Genomic DNA, 21650 nt, shown 5'->3' with positions numbered 1-21650 from the left:
AGTATAAAAATTAGGTGTGCATACTAAAAGCCTCTTTATATGCAGAGTATTTCGGGCAAACTTAAGACTAACTTAAGATTAATAAGGCAACATCAGTGTAATAACTGTACATATGGTCATTGAATGAGTTTCTGATTTTAAGAAAGTTGAATATTCTATTAGTTCATGCTATATGGCTTTAGTAAGTTTGGTAGAGAAGAATTACAGTTTTGATTATTAACAATGCATACAAGAGAATTGAGTATTCTATTAGGTCATGCTATATGGCTTTAATAAGTCTTGTAGGCATTGGGATGATTGACATACATAAACCAAAGAAAACCCCTTACTATGCAAGGCATTTTAGGTAACCTAAAACTAAATTAAGGTTACTAATATATGAGAACAAGAATACTTAGTTTATATTATATTAGAGGTATCCATGCTTGATTGACATGGTTGATATGTTTTTCACCTGTCTAATTTCATTTGTTACTTTATTTACAGATATGTAAATGATTATCTGAGCTTTTTTTTTTTAATGTATATTGTATAGTGAGATTTGTTCATGCATGCATTCACAAGGAAATACTATGTATCCTTGGTAGATAAGACCTCATCCTCAAATTTGTTTTAGTTGAGAGAGAATGCATGCATGCATGCATGTGTGGGTGTGGGTGTGGGTGTGGGTGTGGGTGTGGGTGTGGGTGTGTGTGTGTGTGTGTGTGTGTGTGTGTGTGTGTGTGTGTGTGTGTGTGTGTGTGTGTGTGTGTGTGTTACAAAAAATGCAATTCTAAAAGCTTAGAGATCTCCAGTGAATACTAGAAAGGACTGCCCTTCTAGCATCCAGCCTGTTACTGGGTTTTTGTAACAATTAGTCAGTATCCTTGTCCAATTATCCATTAGAATTCAGTAAGTATTATTAGTGCTTCAGGATTACAACTGGTAGGCTACTAACTAGAGAAATTAAAATTTAATAAATTTATTAATTAAGTTGTCTAGGCGTATATCAAATTAAATTAATCACAGCAATCAACAAAATAAGAATAATCACTTCTCTCGTGTACAGTATTATTGTGCTGAAAGCACATATCACATATATAAGTCTTAAGTACCATCTGGTACATTAACATTTAATAAGATATTACAAATATGTACAAATAAGTTTTGTGTGTATGTGTGTAAGTGCCCTAAGTAGTTCGCTATGTCTCACGACTCGACTAGACTTAAACAAGTGACTGACAAAGTCCTCAAATAAACTAACTTCTTGACCAACTGGCTATCAGAACAGTCTGCTTGAACAATAAAAAGAATGCTAAGCCCAGTAGCAATATAACAAGCAACTGCGACACAATCAGGATCAAGGAGATAATATAACGACACTAAGTAGGGACCATCAGCAGATCCTCCACAAAAGTCATAAAACTCCCATAATACTGAATCTAAGTTCAGCATAAGAAAATCACCGACTGTGATAGTACACAGATACCAGTACAAGTTAGGTCAGAAGCTACAGCTCAGGACCTGAGTTGCTCAGAGTGTCTTTGCAACACAACCTCAGTACAACGTCGAAAATCACTAAGTCTATACAATGTTCTGTGAACAGAGTCCCACAGAACCTACAAGAAAGCTAGAGACGATATTCCAACAAGGGCCTATAAGAGACATTTAGGCACTTTGTCTGGAATACGTCCAACAACCAAGAGAGTCTAGACCAGACTGAATACTTCAGGCGAGGTGTGATCACCCCCCCCTCTCGATCACGTGATAGCTCCGTGGACAGCTGCAGCTCAGCAACAGAAGCCGGCAGAGTGACGAGCAAAGAGCGATAATTACAGTAGTTAGACAATCAAGACTTGAACTGAGCACATAATAATATGTTACATCCTACCTAACAAAATTTAACTAAGTCAAATAATAATATAAAGCAATATATTCACGATTTAGCTATTATCGCAAATATAAGCAATATAAAATTATATGAAAAGGTAATATACATGTAATATACATAATATACATTGCAACCCATTCAGGGGTTGCAACAGTGTGTGTGTGTGTGTGTGTGTGTGTGTGTGTGTGTGTGTGTGTGTGTGTGTGTGTGTGTGTGTGTGTGTGTGTGTGTGTGTGTGTGTGTTTGTTTTTGCAAAAGTAAGCAGAAAGCTGATAAATCTGACATTTTCCAGTGCCATGCCATTACAGCAAGTGTGTGTATGTGAAGTTACCTTTTAAGCATCATAGCGCATATCAGTCCCCTATGATGAGCCTATGGGGGTCTTTATAAATTTTGTAGTTTATTCAAGACCAACTGGGCTGCTTCAGCTTGTACATATATAGACAGTATTTAGAAGAAATTTTAATTAAATTTAAAATACAAAATGAACTAGTTTTCTCTTTCAAGCAATTTTTTTTTTTATAAAGAAAACTAGCACAGTTAGATTCTCAAATAACCAGTAATTTTCGATTTATGAAATTACTATTCTGAAAGCAAGCATAAACTCTTATTGTAGTAGTTATCTATTAATTTGAAGTTGTAATTGCAGATATGCAATTAAATTGAATAGAGTTTAGTTAATTATGATGTGGTTTAGTACCTCTAATGGTAATTTTTAAAGGCATGCTACTATTAAAAATATAATTAATCTTCGATTCTATAGATTATTTAGATCATTTAAAATTACTTGCTTAGTTTAAACAGAAATAGAATATATCGAATAGCTTATGAAACATATTATATAGCAATTATATCAACTTTGTTTGTCAAGGAAATAATACTTCATATAAGTATTTTATTATCATCATACTGGTACTGTTTCATATATGGATTTCATGACCACAACAATGTTACATCATTACTAGCATACTGTTTAATATATGTATTTCATATCCAAAATAAAGCTTCTTTTAGGATTTCGTCACAGAAAAATGCTTCATATAAGTGTTTCAATGTCATATTATATATAAAAGTACTAAATTTCAGTGCCAAAATAATGCTTCACATCAGTCTTGTATGACCTAAACAGTGCTTCATATAGGCATGTTATGATCATAATAATGCATTTTATTAGAAAAGAAAGACTTCATATCAACCTTTTATGAGCAAAAGTTGCGACTTGCAAAAGAAAGCTGTGTATGCCTGGGTTTTCTCAATGTTAAACTCATGGCTTTTAGGTCTCCCAGCAAGACCAATCAAGATGTCCAGTGGAGCCTTCCAAGAAAGCTTTTGAAGACAAGATGAGAACAATGCAAAAAACAAGTTTAGAGGTGATTTTGGCCCTCTGTGACTTAACAGCGGCTGTTTCCTTTAAATTTTTATGCTCAGAATTTTATTTTTATTTTTTTAATTGAAAAGCACTTACTGAAGATATGATTTTTTCTGTAAGTCTTCGGGCTTTTGTATATTTTTTTTTTTTTTTTTTTGGTTATGCAGTGGTGAATGAGTTAGTTTCTTTGGTCCACCCTTTCTTGATGGTAAACAGCCCAGGTACAACAAAAATGCTTTTTAAAAAATGAATACGTTATGTTTTTTGCATGTAGTGCCCATCACACGAGGGATGTGATCACGATAGAATATCCAATCATATGAAAACAATCATCAGGGTTTACGATATACACGCATGACCACGTCAGCAGGTGCTGTTTGCCTGTGTTCTGAATGCTCACAATCTTTCACCATCTCTCATTTTAACGGTTCTCATCACTTAAGTCAATACGTGTGTAAATTACAATTTTCCTTCAATGTTTGATTGATATCACAGTTTTAATTTTGCATGGTTTGCATTTATAACCTGGAATCTAAGCTTCAATCCAGGTTGAACTATTGGGCAAGCGCTACAGCATTTATTTATTAATTTATATAGTAGTAATTTATATAGTAGTAGGTTGGTAGACAGCAACCACCCAGGGAGGTACTACCGTCCTGCCAAGTGAGTGTAAAATGAAAGCCTGTAATTGTTTTACATGATGGTAGGATTGCTGGTGTCTTTTGTCTGTCTCATAAATATACAAGATTACAGGCATGTCTTGCTACTTCTACTTACACTTAGGTCACACTACACATACATGTACACGTTTATTTATACACACTCATCTGAGTTTTCTTTGATTGTATCTTAATAGCTCTTGGTCTTATTGCTTTTCCTTTTATATCCATGGGGAAGTGGAATAAGAATCTTTCCTCTGTAAGCCATGCGTGTTGTAAAAGTCAACTAAAATGCCGGGAACAATGGGCTAGTAACCCCTTTTCCTGTAAAGATTACTAAAAAGAATAAGAAGAAGAAAATTGTCAAAGTGGGAAGTCTGAATGTGCGTGGATGTTGTGCAGATGATAAGAAAGAGATGATTGTGGATGTTATGAATGAGAAGAAGCTGGATGTCCTGGCTTTAAGTGAAACAAAGCTGAAGGGGGTGGGAGAGTTTCAGTGGAGAGGAATAAATGGGATTAGGTCAGGGTTTTCAAATAGAGTTAGAGCTAAAGAAGGAGTAGCAATAATGTTGAAGGATAAGCTATGGCAGGAAAAGAGGGACTATAAATGTATTAATTCAAGGATTATGTGGAGTAAAATAAAGATTGGATGTGAAAAGTGGGTTATAATAAGCGTGTATGCACCTGGAGAAGAGAGAAGTGTAGAGGAGAGAGAGAGATTTTGGGAAATGTTGAGTGAATGCGTGGGAAGTTTTGAATCAAGTGTGAGAGTAATGGTGGTTGGGGATTTCAATGCTAAAGTGGGTAAAAATGTTATGGAAGGAGTAGTAGGTAAATTTGGGGTGCCAGGGGTAAATGTAAATGGGGAGCCTTTAATTGAGCTATGTGTAGAAAGAAATTTGGTAATAAGTAATACATATTTTATGAAAAAGAGGATAAATAAATATACAAGGTATGATGTAGCACGTAATGAAAGTAGTTTATTAGATTATGTATTGGTGGATAAAAGGTTGATGGGTAGGCTCCAGGATGTACATGTTTATAGAGGGGCAACTGATATATCGGATCATTATTTAGTTGTAGCTACAGTTAGAGTAAGAGGTAGATGGGAAAAGAGGAAGGTGGCAACAACAAGTAAGAGGGAGGTGAAAGTGTATAAACTAGGGGAGGAGGAAGTTTGGGCGAGATATAAGAGACTATTGGCAGAAAGGTGGGCTAGTGCAAAGATGAGTAGTGGGGGGGGTTGAAGAGGGTTGGAATAGTTTTAAAAATGCAGTATTAGAATGTGGGGCAGAAGTTTGTGGGTATAGGAGGGTGGGGGCAGGAGGAAAGAGGAGTGATTGGTGGAATGATGAAGTAAAGGGTGTGATAAAAGAGAAAAAGGTAGCTTACGAGAGGTTTTTACAAAGCAGAAGTGTTATAAGAAGAGCAGAGTATATGGAGAGTAAAAGAAAGGTGAAGAGAGTGGTGAGAGAGTGCAAAAGGAGAGCAGATGAAAGAGTGGGAGAGGCACTGTCAAGAAATTTTAATGAAAATAAGAAAAAATTTTGGAGTGAGTTAAACAAGTTAAGAAAGCCTAGGGAAAGTATGGATTTGTCAGTTAAAAACAGAGTAGGGGAGTTAGTAGATGGGGAGAGGGAGGTATTAGGTAGATGGCGAGAATATTTTGAGGAACTTTTAAATGTTGAGGAAGAAAGGCAGGCGGTAATTTCATGCACTGGCCATGGAGGTATACCATCTTTTAGGAGTGAAGAAGAGCAGAATGTAAGTGTGGTGGAGGTACGTGAGGCATTACATAGAATGAAAGGGGGTAAAGCAGCTGGAACTGATGGGATCATGACAGAAATGTTAAAAGTAGGGGGGGATATAGTGTTGGAGTGGTTAGTACTTTTGTTTAATAAATGTATGAAAGAGGGGAAGGTACCTAGGGATTGGCGGAGAGCATGTATAGTCCCTTTATATAAAGGGAAAGGGGACAAAAGAGATTGTAAAAATTATAGAGGAATAAGTTTACTGAGTATACCAGGAAAAGTATACGGTAGGGTTATAATTGAAAGAATTAGAGGTAAGACAGAATGTAGGATTGCGGATGAGCAGGGAGGCTTCAGAGTGGGTAGGGGATGTGTAGATCAAGTGTTTACATTGAAGCATATATGTGAACAGTATTTAGATAAAGGTAGGGAAGTTTTTATTGCATTTATGGATTTAGAAAAGGCATATGATAGAGTGGATAGAGGAGCAATGTGGCAGATGTTGCAAGTATATGGAATAGGTGGTAAGTTACTAAATGCTGTAAAGAGTTTTTATGAGGATAGTGAGGCTCAGGTTAGGGTGTGTAGAAGAGAGGGAGAATACTTCCCGGTAAAAGTAGGTCTTAAGCAGGGATGTGTAATGTCACCATGGTTGTTTAATATATTTATAGATGGGGTTGTAAAAGAAGTAAATGCTAGGGTGTTTGGGAGAGGGGTGGGATTAAATTATGGGGAATCAAATTCAAAATGGGAATTGACACAGTTACTGTTTGCTGATGATACTGTGCTTATGGGAGATTCTAAAGAAAAATTGCAAAGGTTAGTGGATGAGTTTGAGAATGTGTGTAAAGGTAGAAAGTTGAAAGTGAACATAGAAAAGAGTAAGGTGATGAGGGTATCAAATGATTTAGATAAAGAAAAATTGGATATCAAATTGGGGAGGAGGAGTATGGAAGAAGTGAAAGTTTTCAGATACTTGGGAGTTGACGTGTCGGCGGATGGATTTATGAAGGATGAGGTTAATCATAGAATTGATGAGGGAAAAAAGGTGAGTGGTGCATTGAGGTATATGTGGAGTCAAAAAACGTTATCTAGGGAGGCAAAGAAGGGAATGTATGATCTGATAAGAAATGTCATCATATCAAAAACAATATACTCAGATCACAACATAATTGAGGTTCAGACATGTATGCGTGGAGCCCCAGACCGACATAATGAGACTAGTCACGAGGGAGCATTCACCAAATTCAACTTCAATAACAAAAACATAAAGTGGGACCAAGTAAACCAATTCCTAACCGATATAAGCTGGGAAGATATACTAAGCAACACAGACCCCAACTTATGCCTAGAACAGATTAACTCGGTGGGACTCGATGTTTGCACAAGGCTTATTCCTCTAAGAAAAAGGAGGAGTAGATGTAAAATAGAAAGAGACAGGCGCTCTCTTTACAGGCGACGGAAAAGAATAACAGAGCGGCTAAAAGAGGTCAATATATCTGAAATGCGTAGGGAGACACTGGTCAGAGAAATAGCAAGCATCGAACTTAAGCTAAAAGAATCCTTTAGGAGTCAGGAATCGCGGGAAGAACTAAAAGCCATAAATGAAATCGAAAGAAACCCAAAGTATTTCTTCTCCTATGCCAAATCAAAATCGAGAACAACGTCCAGTATTGGGCCCCTACTTAAACAAGATGGGTCCTACACAGATGACAGCAAGGAAATGAGTGAGCTACTCAAGTCCCAGTATGACTCAGTTTTTAGCAAGCCGCTAACCAGACTGAGAGTCGAAGATCAAAATGAATTTTTTATGAGAGAGCCACAAAATTTGATTAACACAAGCCTATCCGATGTTATCCTGAGGCCAAATGACTTCGGACAGGCGATAAATGACGTGCCCATGCACTCTGCCCCAGGGCCAGACTCATGGAACTCTGTGTTCATCAAGAACTGCAAGAAGCCCCTATCACGAGCCTTTTCCATCCTATGGAGAGGGAGCATGGACACGGGGGTCGTCCCACAGTTACTAAAAACAACAGACATAGCCCCACTCCACAAAGGGGGCAGTAAAGCAACAGCAAAGAACTACAGACCAATAGCACTAACATCCCATATCATAAAAATCTTTGAAAGGGTCCTAAGAAGCAAGATCACCACCCATCTAGAAACCCATCAGTTACACAACCCAGGGCAACATGGGTTTAGAACAGGTCGCTCCTGTCTGTCTCAACTATTGGATCACTACGACAAGGTCCTAAATGCACTAGAAGACAAAAAGAATGCAAATGTAATATATACAGACTTTGCAAAAGCCTTCGACAAGTGTGACCATGGCTTAATAGCGCACAAAATGCTTGCTAAAGTAATAACAGGAAAAGTCGGTCGATGGATCTATAATTTCCTCACTAACAGAACACAGAGAGTAGTCGTCAACAGAGTAAAGTCCGAGGCAGCTACTGTGAAAAGCTCTGTTCCACAAGGCACAGTACTCGCTCCCATCTTGTTCCTCATCCTCATATCCGACATAGACAAGGATGTCAGCCACAGCACCGTGTCTTCCTTTGCAGATGACACCCGAATCTGCATGACAGTGTCTTCCATTGCAGACACTGCAAGGCTCCAGGCGGACATCAACCAAATCTTTCAGTGGGCTGCAGAAAACAATATGAAGTTCAACGATGAGAAATTTCAATTACTCAGATATGGTAAACATGAGGAAATTAAATCTTCATCAGAGTACAAAACAAATTCTGGCCACAAAATAGAGCGAAACACCAACGTCAAAGACCTGGGAGTGATCATGTCAGAGGATCTCACCTTCAAGGACCATAACATTGTATCAATCGCATCTGCTAGAAAAATGACAGGATGGATAATGAGAACCTTCAAAACTAGGGAGGCCAAGCCCATGATGACACTCTTCAGGTCACTTGTTCTATCTAGGCTGGAATATTGCTGCACACTAACAGCACCTTTCAAGGCAGGTGAAATTGCTGACCTAGAAAATGTACAGAGAACTTTCACGGCGAGCATAACGGAGATAAAACACCTCAATTACTGGGAGCGCTTGAGGTTCCTAAACCTGTATTCCCTGGAACACAGGAGGGAGAGATACATGATTATATACACCTGGAAAATCCTAGAGGGACTAGTACCGAACTTGCACACGAAAATCACTCACTACGAAAGCAAAAGACTTGGCAGACGATGCACCATCCCCCCAATGAAAAGCAGGGGTGTCACTAGCACGTTAAGAGACCATACAATAAGTGTCAGGGGCCCGAGACTGTTCAACTGCCTCCCAGCACACATAAGGGGAATTACCAACAGACCCCTGGCAGTCTTCAAGCTGGCACTGGACAAGCACCTAAAGTCAGTTCCTGATCAGCCGGGCTGTGGCTCGTACGTTGGTTTGCGTGCAGCCAGCAGCAACAGCCTGGTTGATCAGGCTCTGATCCACCAGGAGGCCTGGTCACAGACCGGGCCGCGGGGGCGTTGACCCCCGGAACTCTCTCCAGGTAAACTCCAGGTAAACTCCAGTACCAACACTCTTATATGGATGTGAAGCTTGGGTGGTAAATGCAGCAGCGAGAAGACGGTTGGAGGCAGTGGAGATGTCCTGTCTAAGGGCAATGTGTGGTGTAAATATTATGCAGAAAATTCGGAGTGTGGAAATTAGGAGAAGGTGTGGAGTTAATAAAAGCATTAGTCAGAGGGCAGAAGAGGGGTTGTTGAGGTGGTATGGTCATTTAGAAAGAATGGATCAAAGTAGAATGACATGGAAAGCATATAAATCTATAGGAGAAGGAAGGAGGGGTAGGGGTCGTCCTCGAAAGGGTTGGAAAGAGGGGGTAAAGGAGGTTTTGTGGGCTAGGGGCTTGGATTTCCAGCAAGCGTGCATGAGCGTATTAGATAGGAGTGAATGGAGGCGAATGATACTTGGGACCTGACGATCTGTTGGAGAGTGAGCAGGGTAATATTTAGTGAAGGGATTCAGGGAAACCAGTTATTTTCATATAGTTGGACTTGAGTCCTGGAAATGGGAAGTACAATGCCTGCACTTTAAAGGAAGGGTTTGGGATATTGGCAGTTTGGAGGGATATGTTGTGTATCTTTATACGTATATGCTTCTAAACTGTTGTATTCTGAGCACCTCTGCAAAAACAGTGATTATGTGTGAGTGTGGTGAAAGTGTTGAATGATGATGAAAGCATTTTATTTTTGGGGATTTTCTTTCTTTTTTGGGTCACCCTGCCTCGGTGGGAGACGGCCAACTTGTTTAAAAAAAAAAATATATATATGTATATATATATGTATATATATATATATATATATATATATATATATATATATATATATATATATATATATATATATATATATATATATATATATATATATATATATATATATATATATATTATATATATATTATGGTAGTAGGTTGGTAGACAGCAACCACCCAGGGAGATACCACCGTCCTGTCAAGTGAGTGTATGGACTTGTGGTGTGATTTGCTTACTCCTGAACATTGGTAAAAATCGAACATTTCCGCTACTTTGAGCTCAATTTCAAGGTCGTTTTCATCATGAAAGTAATCAAAATCATCTCTATTTCTGTAATATGTTTACCATTTTATCACTTGAGACCATGAAAACGAGAATACAACGATAAATACTATACGAAAATACACCTCAAAGTCGGCGTTTTAATCCAAAAAAACGGACAGTTTTTTTTCTCATTACGCACTGCGTGCTGCAGGATTTTTTTTATGTGGTGCACACTGACCACAGAGACCCATTCTCTCATATGTGGGCCTACCAGCTTTCTCCCGTTAGATTTGAAGTCGCTAGAATTTACGCGTATTAATACGTCAGAAACAGTGGCGCGTAAGACGTATATATACGGCGTAAACAGTCAAAGGGTTAATTTTTTTTTTTATTAACACACTGGCCGATTCCCACCAAGGCAGGGTGGCCCGAAAAAGAAAAACTTTCACCATCATTCACTCCATCACTGTCTTGCCACTACAGTTTTTAAAGTGCAACATTAACACCCCTCCTTCAGAGTGCAGGCACTGTACTTCCCATCTCCAGGACTCAAGTCCAGCCTGCCGGTTTCCCTGAATCCCTTCATAAATGTTACACACTCCAACAGCACGTCAAGTATTAAAAACCATTTGTCTCCATTCACTCCTGTCAAACACGCTCATGCATGCCCTGTGGAAGTCCAAGCCCCTCGCACACAAAACCTCCTTTACCCCCTCCCTCCAACCTTTCCTAGGCCGACCCTTGCCCCGCCTTTCTTCCACTACAGACTGATACACTCTTGAAGTCAATCTGTTTCGCTCCATTCTCTCTACATGTCCGAACCACCGCAACAACCCTTCCTCAGCCCTCTGGACAACAGTTTTGGCAATCCCGCACTTCCTCCTAACTTCCAAACTACGAATTCTCTGCATTATATTCACACCACACATTGCCCTCAGACATGACATCTCCACTATCTCCAGCCTTCTCCTCGCTGCAACATTCATCATCCATGCTTCACACCCAAACAGGAGTGTTGGTAAAACTATACTCTCATACATTCCCCTCTTTGCTTCCAAGGACAAAGTTCTTTGTCTCCACAGACTCCTAAGTGCACCGCTCACCCTTTTCCCCTCATCAATTCTATGATTCACCTCATCTTTCATAGACCCATCCGCTGACACGTCCACTCCCAAATATCTGAATACATTCACCTCCTCCATACTTTCTCCCTCCAATCTGATATCCAATCTCTCATTGCCTAATCTTTTTGTTATCCTCATAACCTTACTCTTTCCTGTATTCACTTTCAATTTTCTTCTTTTACACACCCTACCAAATTCATCCACCAACCTCTGCAACTTCTCTTCAGAATCACCCAATCTTAACAAAGCTCTGGTCATAAGAAGAAGAAGAAGCAAAATAAATGTAAGAGGGGCCTGGGGACGTGACTAATGAAGAGAGGAAATGTTATTTTAGTGCCAGGAATGTCTGTCTTGTTTATTCTGGACCCTATTTGGAAATTGGCATCTTTTGAAATTTGTGTGAAATTGGGAAAATTGCTAATTTCTGACCACTTTATTGGATAGTTGAAATCAGTAAATGGGTGGTTTCTTGTACTCATTCGATAGAAAAAAAGGAGTTCTAGTGAAATGGTTATGATTTTTGTCGACTAGTACATGGAATTGGCCAAAAATAGGGCTCAAAGTGGGCGAAATCACCGATGCGTAAACATTATCGAGACCTCTAACTTCGCGAGAGCATAATTCCGTAAGATTTCTGTCAAATTTCACACTTTTGGTGTCATTATGATCAGGAAAAAATTCTCTATTTTTTCATAAGAAAAAATAATTTTTGTTTTTTTTTTTCCGAAAATTTTTCGACCCTGAGAACAAGTTTAGGAGAAGGCCTCTCGACCCTGAAAGGGTTAAATAATTTGCCACACCGTCTTCACAGTAATGTGAAAATAAATGAAAAAAAAATTAGTATTACCATAGACAAAGAAGCAGCCATGACCAGCATCAGCAGCACCACCTCACAGGCTGTTTAACTTTGTTGTCGTCTTCACGCCACTCTGAATAATCACTTACAAAGATTTCTTTCCCAGACAGAGTAGCATTTATTCTCTACTACAATATTTGTTTTTACAGTATTCACCAGACTACCATAGCTCAAGATTATTTTTTTTTTTATTTAACATTTTTTTAATTTTGAACATTGTCTAAAAAATATTTGGTATTTTGTGTGTATTTGAAGTGCCTTTGTTTTCATCTGCTTTGTAGTACTTGCCCAATATGTTACTGTAAGAGTCACATTTGTTTCAAGTTCTATATTTTTTCAGAGCTATTTGTAGACTCATTTCAAACAACATACAGTGTACTTACCTGAGAAATGTATGTTAGTAGACTGATGGATTCATGTTCAAAATGTAGCAGTTATGTATATACAGTAGATTTATTCTTCTATTTGAGTTTACTTCTACTCTCCTTACAACTTTCTTAAATTCTACTTCAACTATTACTTTCCCCTCTCACATGTGATAGGCACAGGCCCAGGCAGAAGAGCAACAGCAGGTGAAAGATTTGGAAAAGTTTGTGTTGGTTCCACTACCTGTGGAACAGACAGAGGTGTTATCTGGCCAAGGTGCCCCAGTCAGTACAAGCAACATCCATGTTACTACAGCTGTTACATCCACCATCTCTGCTTCAATTACCTTCACCTCTACAACCACTGTGACATCTACCACATATACTACTGCTGCCCTAACCACTTCTTATACATCTTCAACAATCCTTTACTCAACAACATCAACTGTTGCTCCATTCACCACCTCCACCACCACAACCTCCACTACAGCTGTCCCTGCCACCCCGAGTGTTGAGGCCATGATTCCTGAGGTGATTGTGGAGGGGGAACAAGCACCAGAGCATCACTTGGATGGAGCAGTCACAGTCGAGGTGATCCCCCACCCTAGCTAAGGCTGGTTGGAAGGCAGAGTGCTGACAAAGACACTTAGAGGAGAACAGGCCTTCATTAAGGTGATGTTTTGCTAAAGGAGAGCTTTGTTAAAATTTAACAAAGCTCTCCTTGAATAAAACATTGCCATATTAAAGGCTTGCTCTGATGTAAGTGTGTGTGTATTACCCTAGTTAAGGCTGCTGACATACTGTAGCAGTGGTTCAAAGATCACTTACTGCTGATACAGTTCTAGTGCTTCCCTCTCCCTTGGCTCAGTGTCGTTGTAGCCGAGGCCATTATTTATATAATACTTAGTTGGCTGCTTGCTCCCTTCCCTGTACTATAAAGAACTCATGTTTGGGCATTGTGATATGATGACATGCTGCATTGTACATTTTTTCCATACCTGCTTCTTATTCAAGTGACAGGAATTTTCAAACTGAACTAGATTAATCTTCACCTGAGGGTACATTACTGCAACTCCTTCCTTTTATCATTAATGGCATGGAAAGTTTTGAATGCTTAACTTAGTTCATTCAAAATGCCAGATGCTGCAAGAGAGAGAAAATTATTTCCCTAAAAGTATAAAGGGCTACCAAAACCTTTACTAAATTGCCTGTTAGCTTAGACTTGAGTGTTGACTCATAAGGAGTGACCCCAAGACAAAAGCACATCTCAAATTTATCTTTTAATCTCTCTGAGCTTTCTTATTTCTGATGCTTCTACTTCTTTACTTTCTATGTTTGTGAATTTTGGCTCTATAGTTTTGTAACTCTTTACTTTTTTTGAAGATATTATTTATGTTATTTTGTGGCAGAGCTGTAATCCATAGGAGTTAAAAAGTGCTGGGGAAATGGGAGGCAATCCAGTTTCATCCAAAGAAAAGGAGGGTAGCTCCATTTCCTTGCATCAAGAGCATTTTACTAGTACAAAAGCACGATCTTGAAGTTTTTAAGTATGTCCACTCCATTGTGTTTGCAATCATATGACGTCATATTTACATCTCATTTGTACATAAAAATTTGTTCTATACTGATTTAGTCTTTTTTTTTTTTTTACTTTGCATTTCATTTGGGTCTTCTATATATCCAGACAAGTATGTTCATATGCTTGGCTGGCAGTGTTTAATTAATAACAAAGCACATATGTCCACAGCCTTCCACTGGAACCCAACCCTCTGAACAGGTGCCTAAGCCAGCTGAGGCTAGCCAAGAGGTGATTATTTCATATATGCATATATAATTTATACCCTTAAGATGCATTAAATCAGTTTTCATAAGCTCTTTATCAAGCACCTTCAAAAAGCTTACTTTAAACCCCTTTTTGAGCACATTCATACTTCAAAACATTGACTTCAGCTTTTTTTTTTAAACTTTCATTTGTCAGAAGCTTACTTCAAACTCCTTTTTCATCTCATATGTTACTCAAAAGGCTTACTTTAAATAGCCTGCATGAACGAGAACAAAATATGGATAACACAAATAATATTATTATTTATTATTTCTGTCATATTTGAAACAATTCTGAGAATGCTGAAATGTAAGACACAATTTCTATTCCCATTTAAAGAACAGTGTATGATTATGTATGTATGTATGTATATGTATATATATATATATATATATATATATATATATATATATATTTATATATATATATATATATATATATATAGATATATATATATATATACAGTGGACCCCTGCATAACGCTATTAATCCGTTCCTGAGAGCTCAATGTTATGTGATATCATTATGCGAATTAATTTTCCCCATAAGAAATAATGGAAATCAAATTAATCCGTGCAAGACACCCAAAAGTATGAAAAAAAAAAAGAAATTTTTACCACATGAAATTTTAATTTTAATACACACAAACTTAAGAAAACATGCACAGTTACATGACACTTACCTTTATTGAAGATGTGGTGATGATTGATGGGATGGAAGGAGGGGAGACTGGATGGTTTTAGTGTTTAGAAGGGAAATCCCCTTCCATTAGGACTTGAGGTGTCAAGTCCTTTTCCGGGGTTGCTTCCCTTCTTCTTTTAATGCCACTAGGACCAGCTTGAGAGTCACTGGACTTCTGTCGCACAACATATCTGTCCATAGTGGCCTGTACCTCTCGTTCCTTTATGACTTTCCTAAAGTGTTTCACAACAGTGTCAGTGTAATAGTCACCAGCACAGCTTGCAATAGCTGTCTGAGGGTGATTTTCATCCATGAAAGTTTGCACTTCAGGGTGAAATCAATATAAAAAGGCTGCAATAATACGAAATGTTCCGATTGTATGCTTGAATGTTACCGCGGAGGCTGGCTTGTAAACAATGCCACTGGCAGAACAAGTGATGCTGGCTCAGGCCGCATGGACGTGTCTCGGACGAATCGCGTTGAGCGAATTTTTTAGCACTATGCGAGGCAAAATTTTGGCGATAAAATGTATCGCTATGTGGATTTAACACTATGCAATGCCAACGTTATGCGGGGATCCACTGTATATATATATATATATATATATATATATATATATATATATATATATATATATATGTATATTATATAGTACATATATATATATATATATATATATATATATATATATATATATATATATATATATATATATATATATATATATATATTATACTGTATTATATAATATATATATTATATTATATATTATATTATATATATATTATATATTATATAATATATTATATAATATATATATTATATTATATAATATATTATATAATATATTATATTATATAATATATTATATAATATATATATTATATTATATATTATATTATATATATATATATATATATATATTATATATTATATATATATATATATATATATATATATATATATATATATATATATATATATATATATATATATATATATATATATATATATATATATATATAATATTTTCATTCCCATTTCAAGATTAACATTGTATGACATATGTAATTCCAATTCATATTTTTTTAATAAAAAAAAAAATAAGATATATAAAAACTCCATTCCCTTTCATTTGAAGTTGGTTATCATTTAATTCATAGGGTGAGGGTGAGGTTGCTCAACACCCGACTGAGGGAAAGCCAGCATTTGTAGATCAAAAGGTGAATCTCCACTTTCAGAAATTATTTTACAGTTTTTTATTTTTATTTAGCCAGTGGGTAGCAGTGCCTTCTTTTGCAAACTGGGTGACATGGCACGAGGGCAACAAGTGCGACAAGGTCACAGGTTGCAGAGGGAGATTTTTTTTAGGGTAGAGCTTTGCACGTAGCGGAACGTGCAGTGCAGACTAAAGCTTTTCTGCAGCTTGTGTCCTCGTACTTGTGCTGCTCCCCAGTGATACTTCCACCGTAGGTAAAGCAGTTTTTATTGAGGTAGCATCTTTGATTTTTTTTATTTTTGGTAGATACTTTTACTTTAAGAATGATGGTGAATGTGTTTCCTTCCTGGGTCACCCTGCCTGGGCGGGAGATGGCCATTGAGGTAATGGAAAAAAATCTTTACATTTATTTCTAGTTTGATTAGCTAATCTTGTATATTACCCTTTAGGTGAATTCCTCTCAAGATTTTTTATTTATGGTGTATGATTTGTGACTCTTGACGAGTATAATTACAAGAGTGTAATTAATACTAGTCAGCTCTGCAAAAGAAACCACATGGAAAAAAGGATATAAGATTGGAAGATTACTGCTTATTTCAGCAAACAGCTGAAGCCCTCCTCAGTGATCTAGTGAAGAGAGCTTCAGTGCTGTCAAAATATATAGAGTGCCATTAGACATATAAGATACAGAAGGTATGCAGGAACTTTATCATGTTAATAAGGTTAATAAAAAACTTGAGGAAGGTTTGAGCGAGTGAAATGTTGTGATTCTGTGTCTTATACGTCCCAGATTTTGTGCTCTTACTCTATCTTACAGTACTCTTCTTATTTTCTGTTTTATTTTCTCTATATGGATTCATTTGTACCAGTCTATATTTATTTGAAACTTAAGTTTAAGTGCCTATACATATATAAAAGCAGTTCTTTCTGCAATAATATATATTATTCTTCAGTCTCTTCCAGTGTTTGTATAGACTTTTGAAAAAAAATTTTCAGGGTAAACTTTTCCTCTTACAAATACAGTGTATTTCCTTGTATTTCCTAATTGTGACTCATCACATGTCGCTGTGCAATGCATGTTAATGTATGAAAATATTGTGCTGTTGCATGTGCATTATACTGTATGCATGTTTCTTTCCAAACATTGTTCCCTCCTGGGCATTTTATATCGCTTTGAATTTGAACATCCCTGTCAGTGGATCCAAATGGCACACTGCTGACAACAGTGAAGACAACACACGATGCAGGACAAGCTTTTATTGGGACGTTTGGCTCTACATTGAGTGAAACGTTTTCATAATGATTGCTTCTTTTACACCGTCTGTCTTTTCTTCACCCTTCCCCTCAATGACAGTATTTACTAAATCATTCCTGCAGTTATCCTTAGGTTCTCTGCTCGAAAATTCTGTGTCGCGTCTTTGTGTCCCCTCCTGTGTCCCACTTCCCTGTGGTGTCTTGCAAGAGTCTTCTGCGTGGTGTTGCAGTGTTGCCTGTTACTACGTGTTCTCTCTCCGTGTGTCAGGTGCTGAGCGACCCTAGCAGAACTGGCCCAACACCCCCTGACCAGGCACCAGCTCAAAAGGTGAACCTCATTTTTTTTTTTAATTCCACTGCACAGACTTTACGGTAAATTTTGCCGAAGGGGTGAAGCTGTCCACAACTTAAAAAACTAATGCACAAGGCAAAGGTGAAATTAGACAATGTTTCGGTCCTTTCTGGACCATTATCAAGTCACATGGAGGTTTGACAGTAGTCAAGGGTGGATTGAAACATCGTTTAGGTTTATCTCCAGCTTTGTGGTTAGTTGTGAATTGTTCCAGCCACAATAGTGTGACTTATCCTTTCAGACTGCCAGCTTTTTTTTTTCTTTACAAGTGTTTCCATTTTATTGCTGAAAGCAGCAAATTCAGCACTGTTAATCTCTTCATACATGCATTCTTTCAGTTTCTTGGAATATTATTCCTTGCCATTTGTGTTATTATTTAAAGAGATTAGAGGCATCTACAGTTGATTCACTCTTATTGACGCAAACTTTGCACAGATTCACATCACCATCATGTCCTAATAGCACCATGATTGCCACTTCTTTAATTTACAAACATTGGGTCTAGTTATGTTATACCAATTGAGTTGATAAATTAAGACACGTGTGGAACACTTGGGTGTCTTCATCGTGGAAACATTTTGCCACAGTGTGTGGAGATTCACGATTAAGATACCCAAGTGTTGCACAATTGTCTAATTTATCAACTTGTTGGTTCTCTGAACCATTTATCTACATACATATGTACCATTTGAGGTTTATTCATTATGTGTTTTTATGTGAGTGTTTAAAAATATTGATCATTTATTCTTTTCAACAGAATTATATCATGAGATTAAATATTAATTTTGTATATTTTGCTTGAAATTTACCTGGGAAAACCTCAGTCTCGAGTTATGATGGTTTATGTATGTATTGTTCTTAATGCTTTTATTTTCTCAGCAGTCCATCCAGAAGAGGTTTTCCGTCTTCTTAGTGACTAAATACAGAAACGTCATTTTGTGTCAAAAATTACACAAACTCTGCAACAAAAACAGTATTTTAGCAAAAATTTTCTTTACTAGAAGTGGACTTGCTGATCCATAATTGTCAAGAAAAATAACATAGGGCTCAATACTAAAATATTACAGTACTCATGATATATTATGTTTACTGTAATAAGATATTACAGTACCTAGTATATATAGTATATATCCTTGGTACTGTTATAAGGCTTGTATTTACTCGTTGAAACGTGCATTTGGAAAACACTTATTTAATCATTATATTTAAAATCATTATATACATTATTTGTAAAACAAAATAATTTTGAAGACCCCAAGAATCTTTTGTATTGTAAATATTTTTTTCCTACAGAGTAGTACACCTATATATTATTAATTATATATATATATAGTACATGTATATGTGCATATGTGTGTATGTGTGTGTGTTATATGCATGTGTGGATGGATCTATGAATGATAAGGTAAAGCATAGAATGTAAAAGAAAAAAAGGTAGGTGGTGTGTTGAGTTATTCATGGAAAGTAAGAAGTTTTTCTATGTAAACAAAAAGGGAATGTGCAGAAGTGTATGGTTGCAAGACTTCTTTCTATACACTGTGAGGCATGGACTTTAAACATTGCAGTAAGAAAGAGGCAGGGGCAGTGGAGTTGTTGAGAATATTATGCATAGAATTAGAAGCTCATAAATTAAATTTAGCGGGGTTACCACAGATATAGTTCAGAGGGCTGAGGAGGCATGTTACAGGTAGTTTGAACATTTAGAGAGAGCAGAGCTGAATAGGATGACCTGGAGGGTGTATAAATCTGGAGTGGCACATCAAGGGTAGGGATCATCTCAGGAACAATAGGAGGATCAAGGAGGTTTTTGACTGCCAGTGGATTGATCATTAATTTTCTTTTTCCAAATAGAAAAAAATAAAACAAACGAACTTGTCATTAACCTTCATTTTAGTTTGGTGAATGTCCGTCTTACTTTCCTTTATTATCTTGTTCTCATGATAAAATAATTGCTTATTTGCCATGTGAATTAATCTCTTATTTTCTTCCATTACTTGATCACCAGCCGGCCTCAGAGGACGTCCTACGGCCAGACCAACAGGTAAATTCTTCTCCCAATCTTCAACATCCTCACACTCTCTCTCATATACTCTATCATCATACAAGTTTTGCTTTATGCCTTTAGCTGCATTATTATTATATATGTGTGTGTGTGTATATATATATATATATATATATATTATATATATATATATATATATATATATATATATATATATATATATATATATATAAATATATATAAATATATATAAATATATATAAATACAGTGGACCCTCGCTTAACGATCACCTCCAAATGCGACCAATTATGTAAGTGTATTTATGTAAGTGCGTTTGTACGTGTATGTTTGGGGGTCTGAAATGGACTAATCTACTTCACAATATTCCTTATGGGAAAAAATTCGGTCAGTACTGGCACCTGAACATACTACTGGAATGAAAAAAGTTCGTTAACCGGGGGTCCACTGTATATATATATATATATATATGTATATATATGTATATATATATATATATATATATATAAAATCAAGGATTATGTGGAGTAAAATAAAGATTGGATGTGAAAAGTGGGTTATAATAAGCGTGTATGCACCTGGAGAAGAGAGAAGTGTAGAGGAGAGAGACAGATTTTGGGAAATGTTGAGTGAATGCGTGGGGAGTTTTGAATCAAGTGTGAGAGTAATGGTGGTTGGGGATTTCAATGCTAAAGTGGGTAAAAATGTTATGGAGGGAGTAGTAGGTAAATTTGGGGTGCCAGGGGTAAATGTAAATGGGGAGCCTTTAATTGAGCTATGTGTAGAAAGAAATTTGGTAATAAGTAATACATATTTTATGAAAAAGAGGATAAATAAATATACAAGGTATGATGTAGCACGTAATGAAAGTAGTTTATTAGATTATGTATTGGTGGATAAAAGGTTGATGGGTAGGCTCCAGGATGTACATGTTTATAGAGGGGCAACTGATATATCGGATCATTATTTAGTTGTAGCTACAGTTAGAGTAAGAGGTAGATGGGAAAAGAGGAAGGTGGCAACAACAAGTAAGAGGGAGGTGAAAGTGTATAAACTAAGGGAGGAGGAAGTTCGGGCGAGATATAAGCGACTATTGGCAGAAAGGTGGGATAGTGCAAAGATGAGTAATGGGGGGGTTGAAGAGGGTTGGAATAGTTTTAAAAATGCAGTATTAGAATGTGGGGCAGAAGTTTGTGGTTATAGGAGGGTGGGTGCAGGAGGAAAGAGGAGTGATTGGTGGAATGATGAAGTAAAGGGTGTGATAAAAGAGAAAAAGGTAGCTTATGAGAGGTTTTTACAAAGCAGAAGTGTTATAAGAAGAGCAGAATATATGGAGAGTAAAAGAAAGGTAAAGAGAGTGGTGAGAGAGTGCAAAAGGAGAGCAGATGATAGAGTGGGAGAGGCACTGTCAAGAAATTTTAATGAAAATAAGAAAAAATTTTGGAGTGAGTTAAACAAGTTAAGAAAGCCAAGGGAAAATATGGATTTGTCAGTTAAAAACAGAGTAGGGGAGTTAGTAGATGGGGAGATGGAGGTATTAGGTAGATGGCGAGAATATTTTGAGGAACTTTTAAATGTTAAGGAAGAAACAGAGGCAGTAATTTCATGCACTGGTCAGGGAGGTATACCATCTTTTAGGAGTGAAGAAGAGCAGAATGTAAGTGTGGAGGAGGTACGTGAGGCATTACGTAAAATGAAAGGGGGTAAAGCAGCTGGTACTGATGGGATCATGACAGAAATGTTAAAAGCAGGGG

At 37.0% G+C, this 21650-nt stretch overlaps 1 protein-coding gene across 11 annotated transcripts in view; it reads left to right on the top strand.

Moving 5' to 3' along the window:
• The window catches only part of unc-13, a 1383522-nt gene that overhangs the window by 566673 nt on the left and 795199 nt on the right, over nucleotides 1-21650 (top strand). For 10 of the 11 annotated variants that reach the window (XM_070092069.1, XM_070092068.1, XM_070092067.1 and 7 more), the window contains one exon: nucleotides 19881-19916. In XM_070092069.1, coding sequence (XP_069948170.1) covers nucleotides 19881-19916 — 36 coding nt within the window. Of the gene's footprint in view, nucleotides 1-17791; nucleotides 17852-19880; nucleotides 19917-21650 lie in introns of all 11 variants that reach the window. The other variant, XM_070092062.1, reaches the window with a different exon arrangement.

Source organism: Cherax quadricarinatus, chromosome 38 (genome assembly GCF_038502225.1).
Source record: "Cherax quadricarinatus isolate ZL_2023a chromosome 38, ASM3850222v1, whole genome shotgun sequence".
NCBI lineage: Eukaryota > Metazoa > Arthropoda > Malacostraca > Decapoda > Parastacidae > Cherax > Cherax quadricarinatus.
The sequence above is the reverse complement of the archived record's forward strand: the minus strand, read 5'-3'. Positions and strand labels throughout refer to the sequence as shown.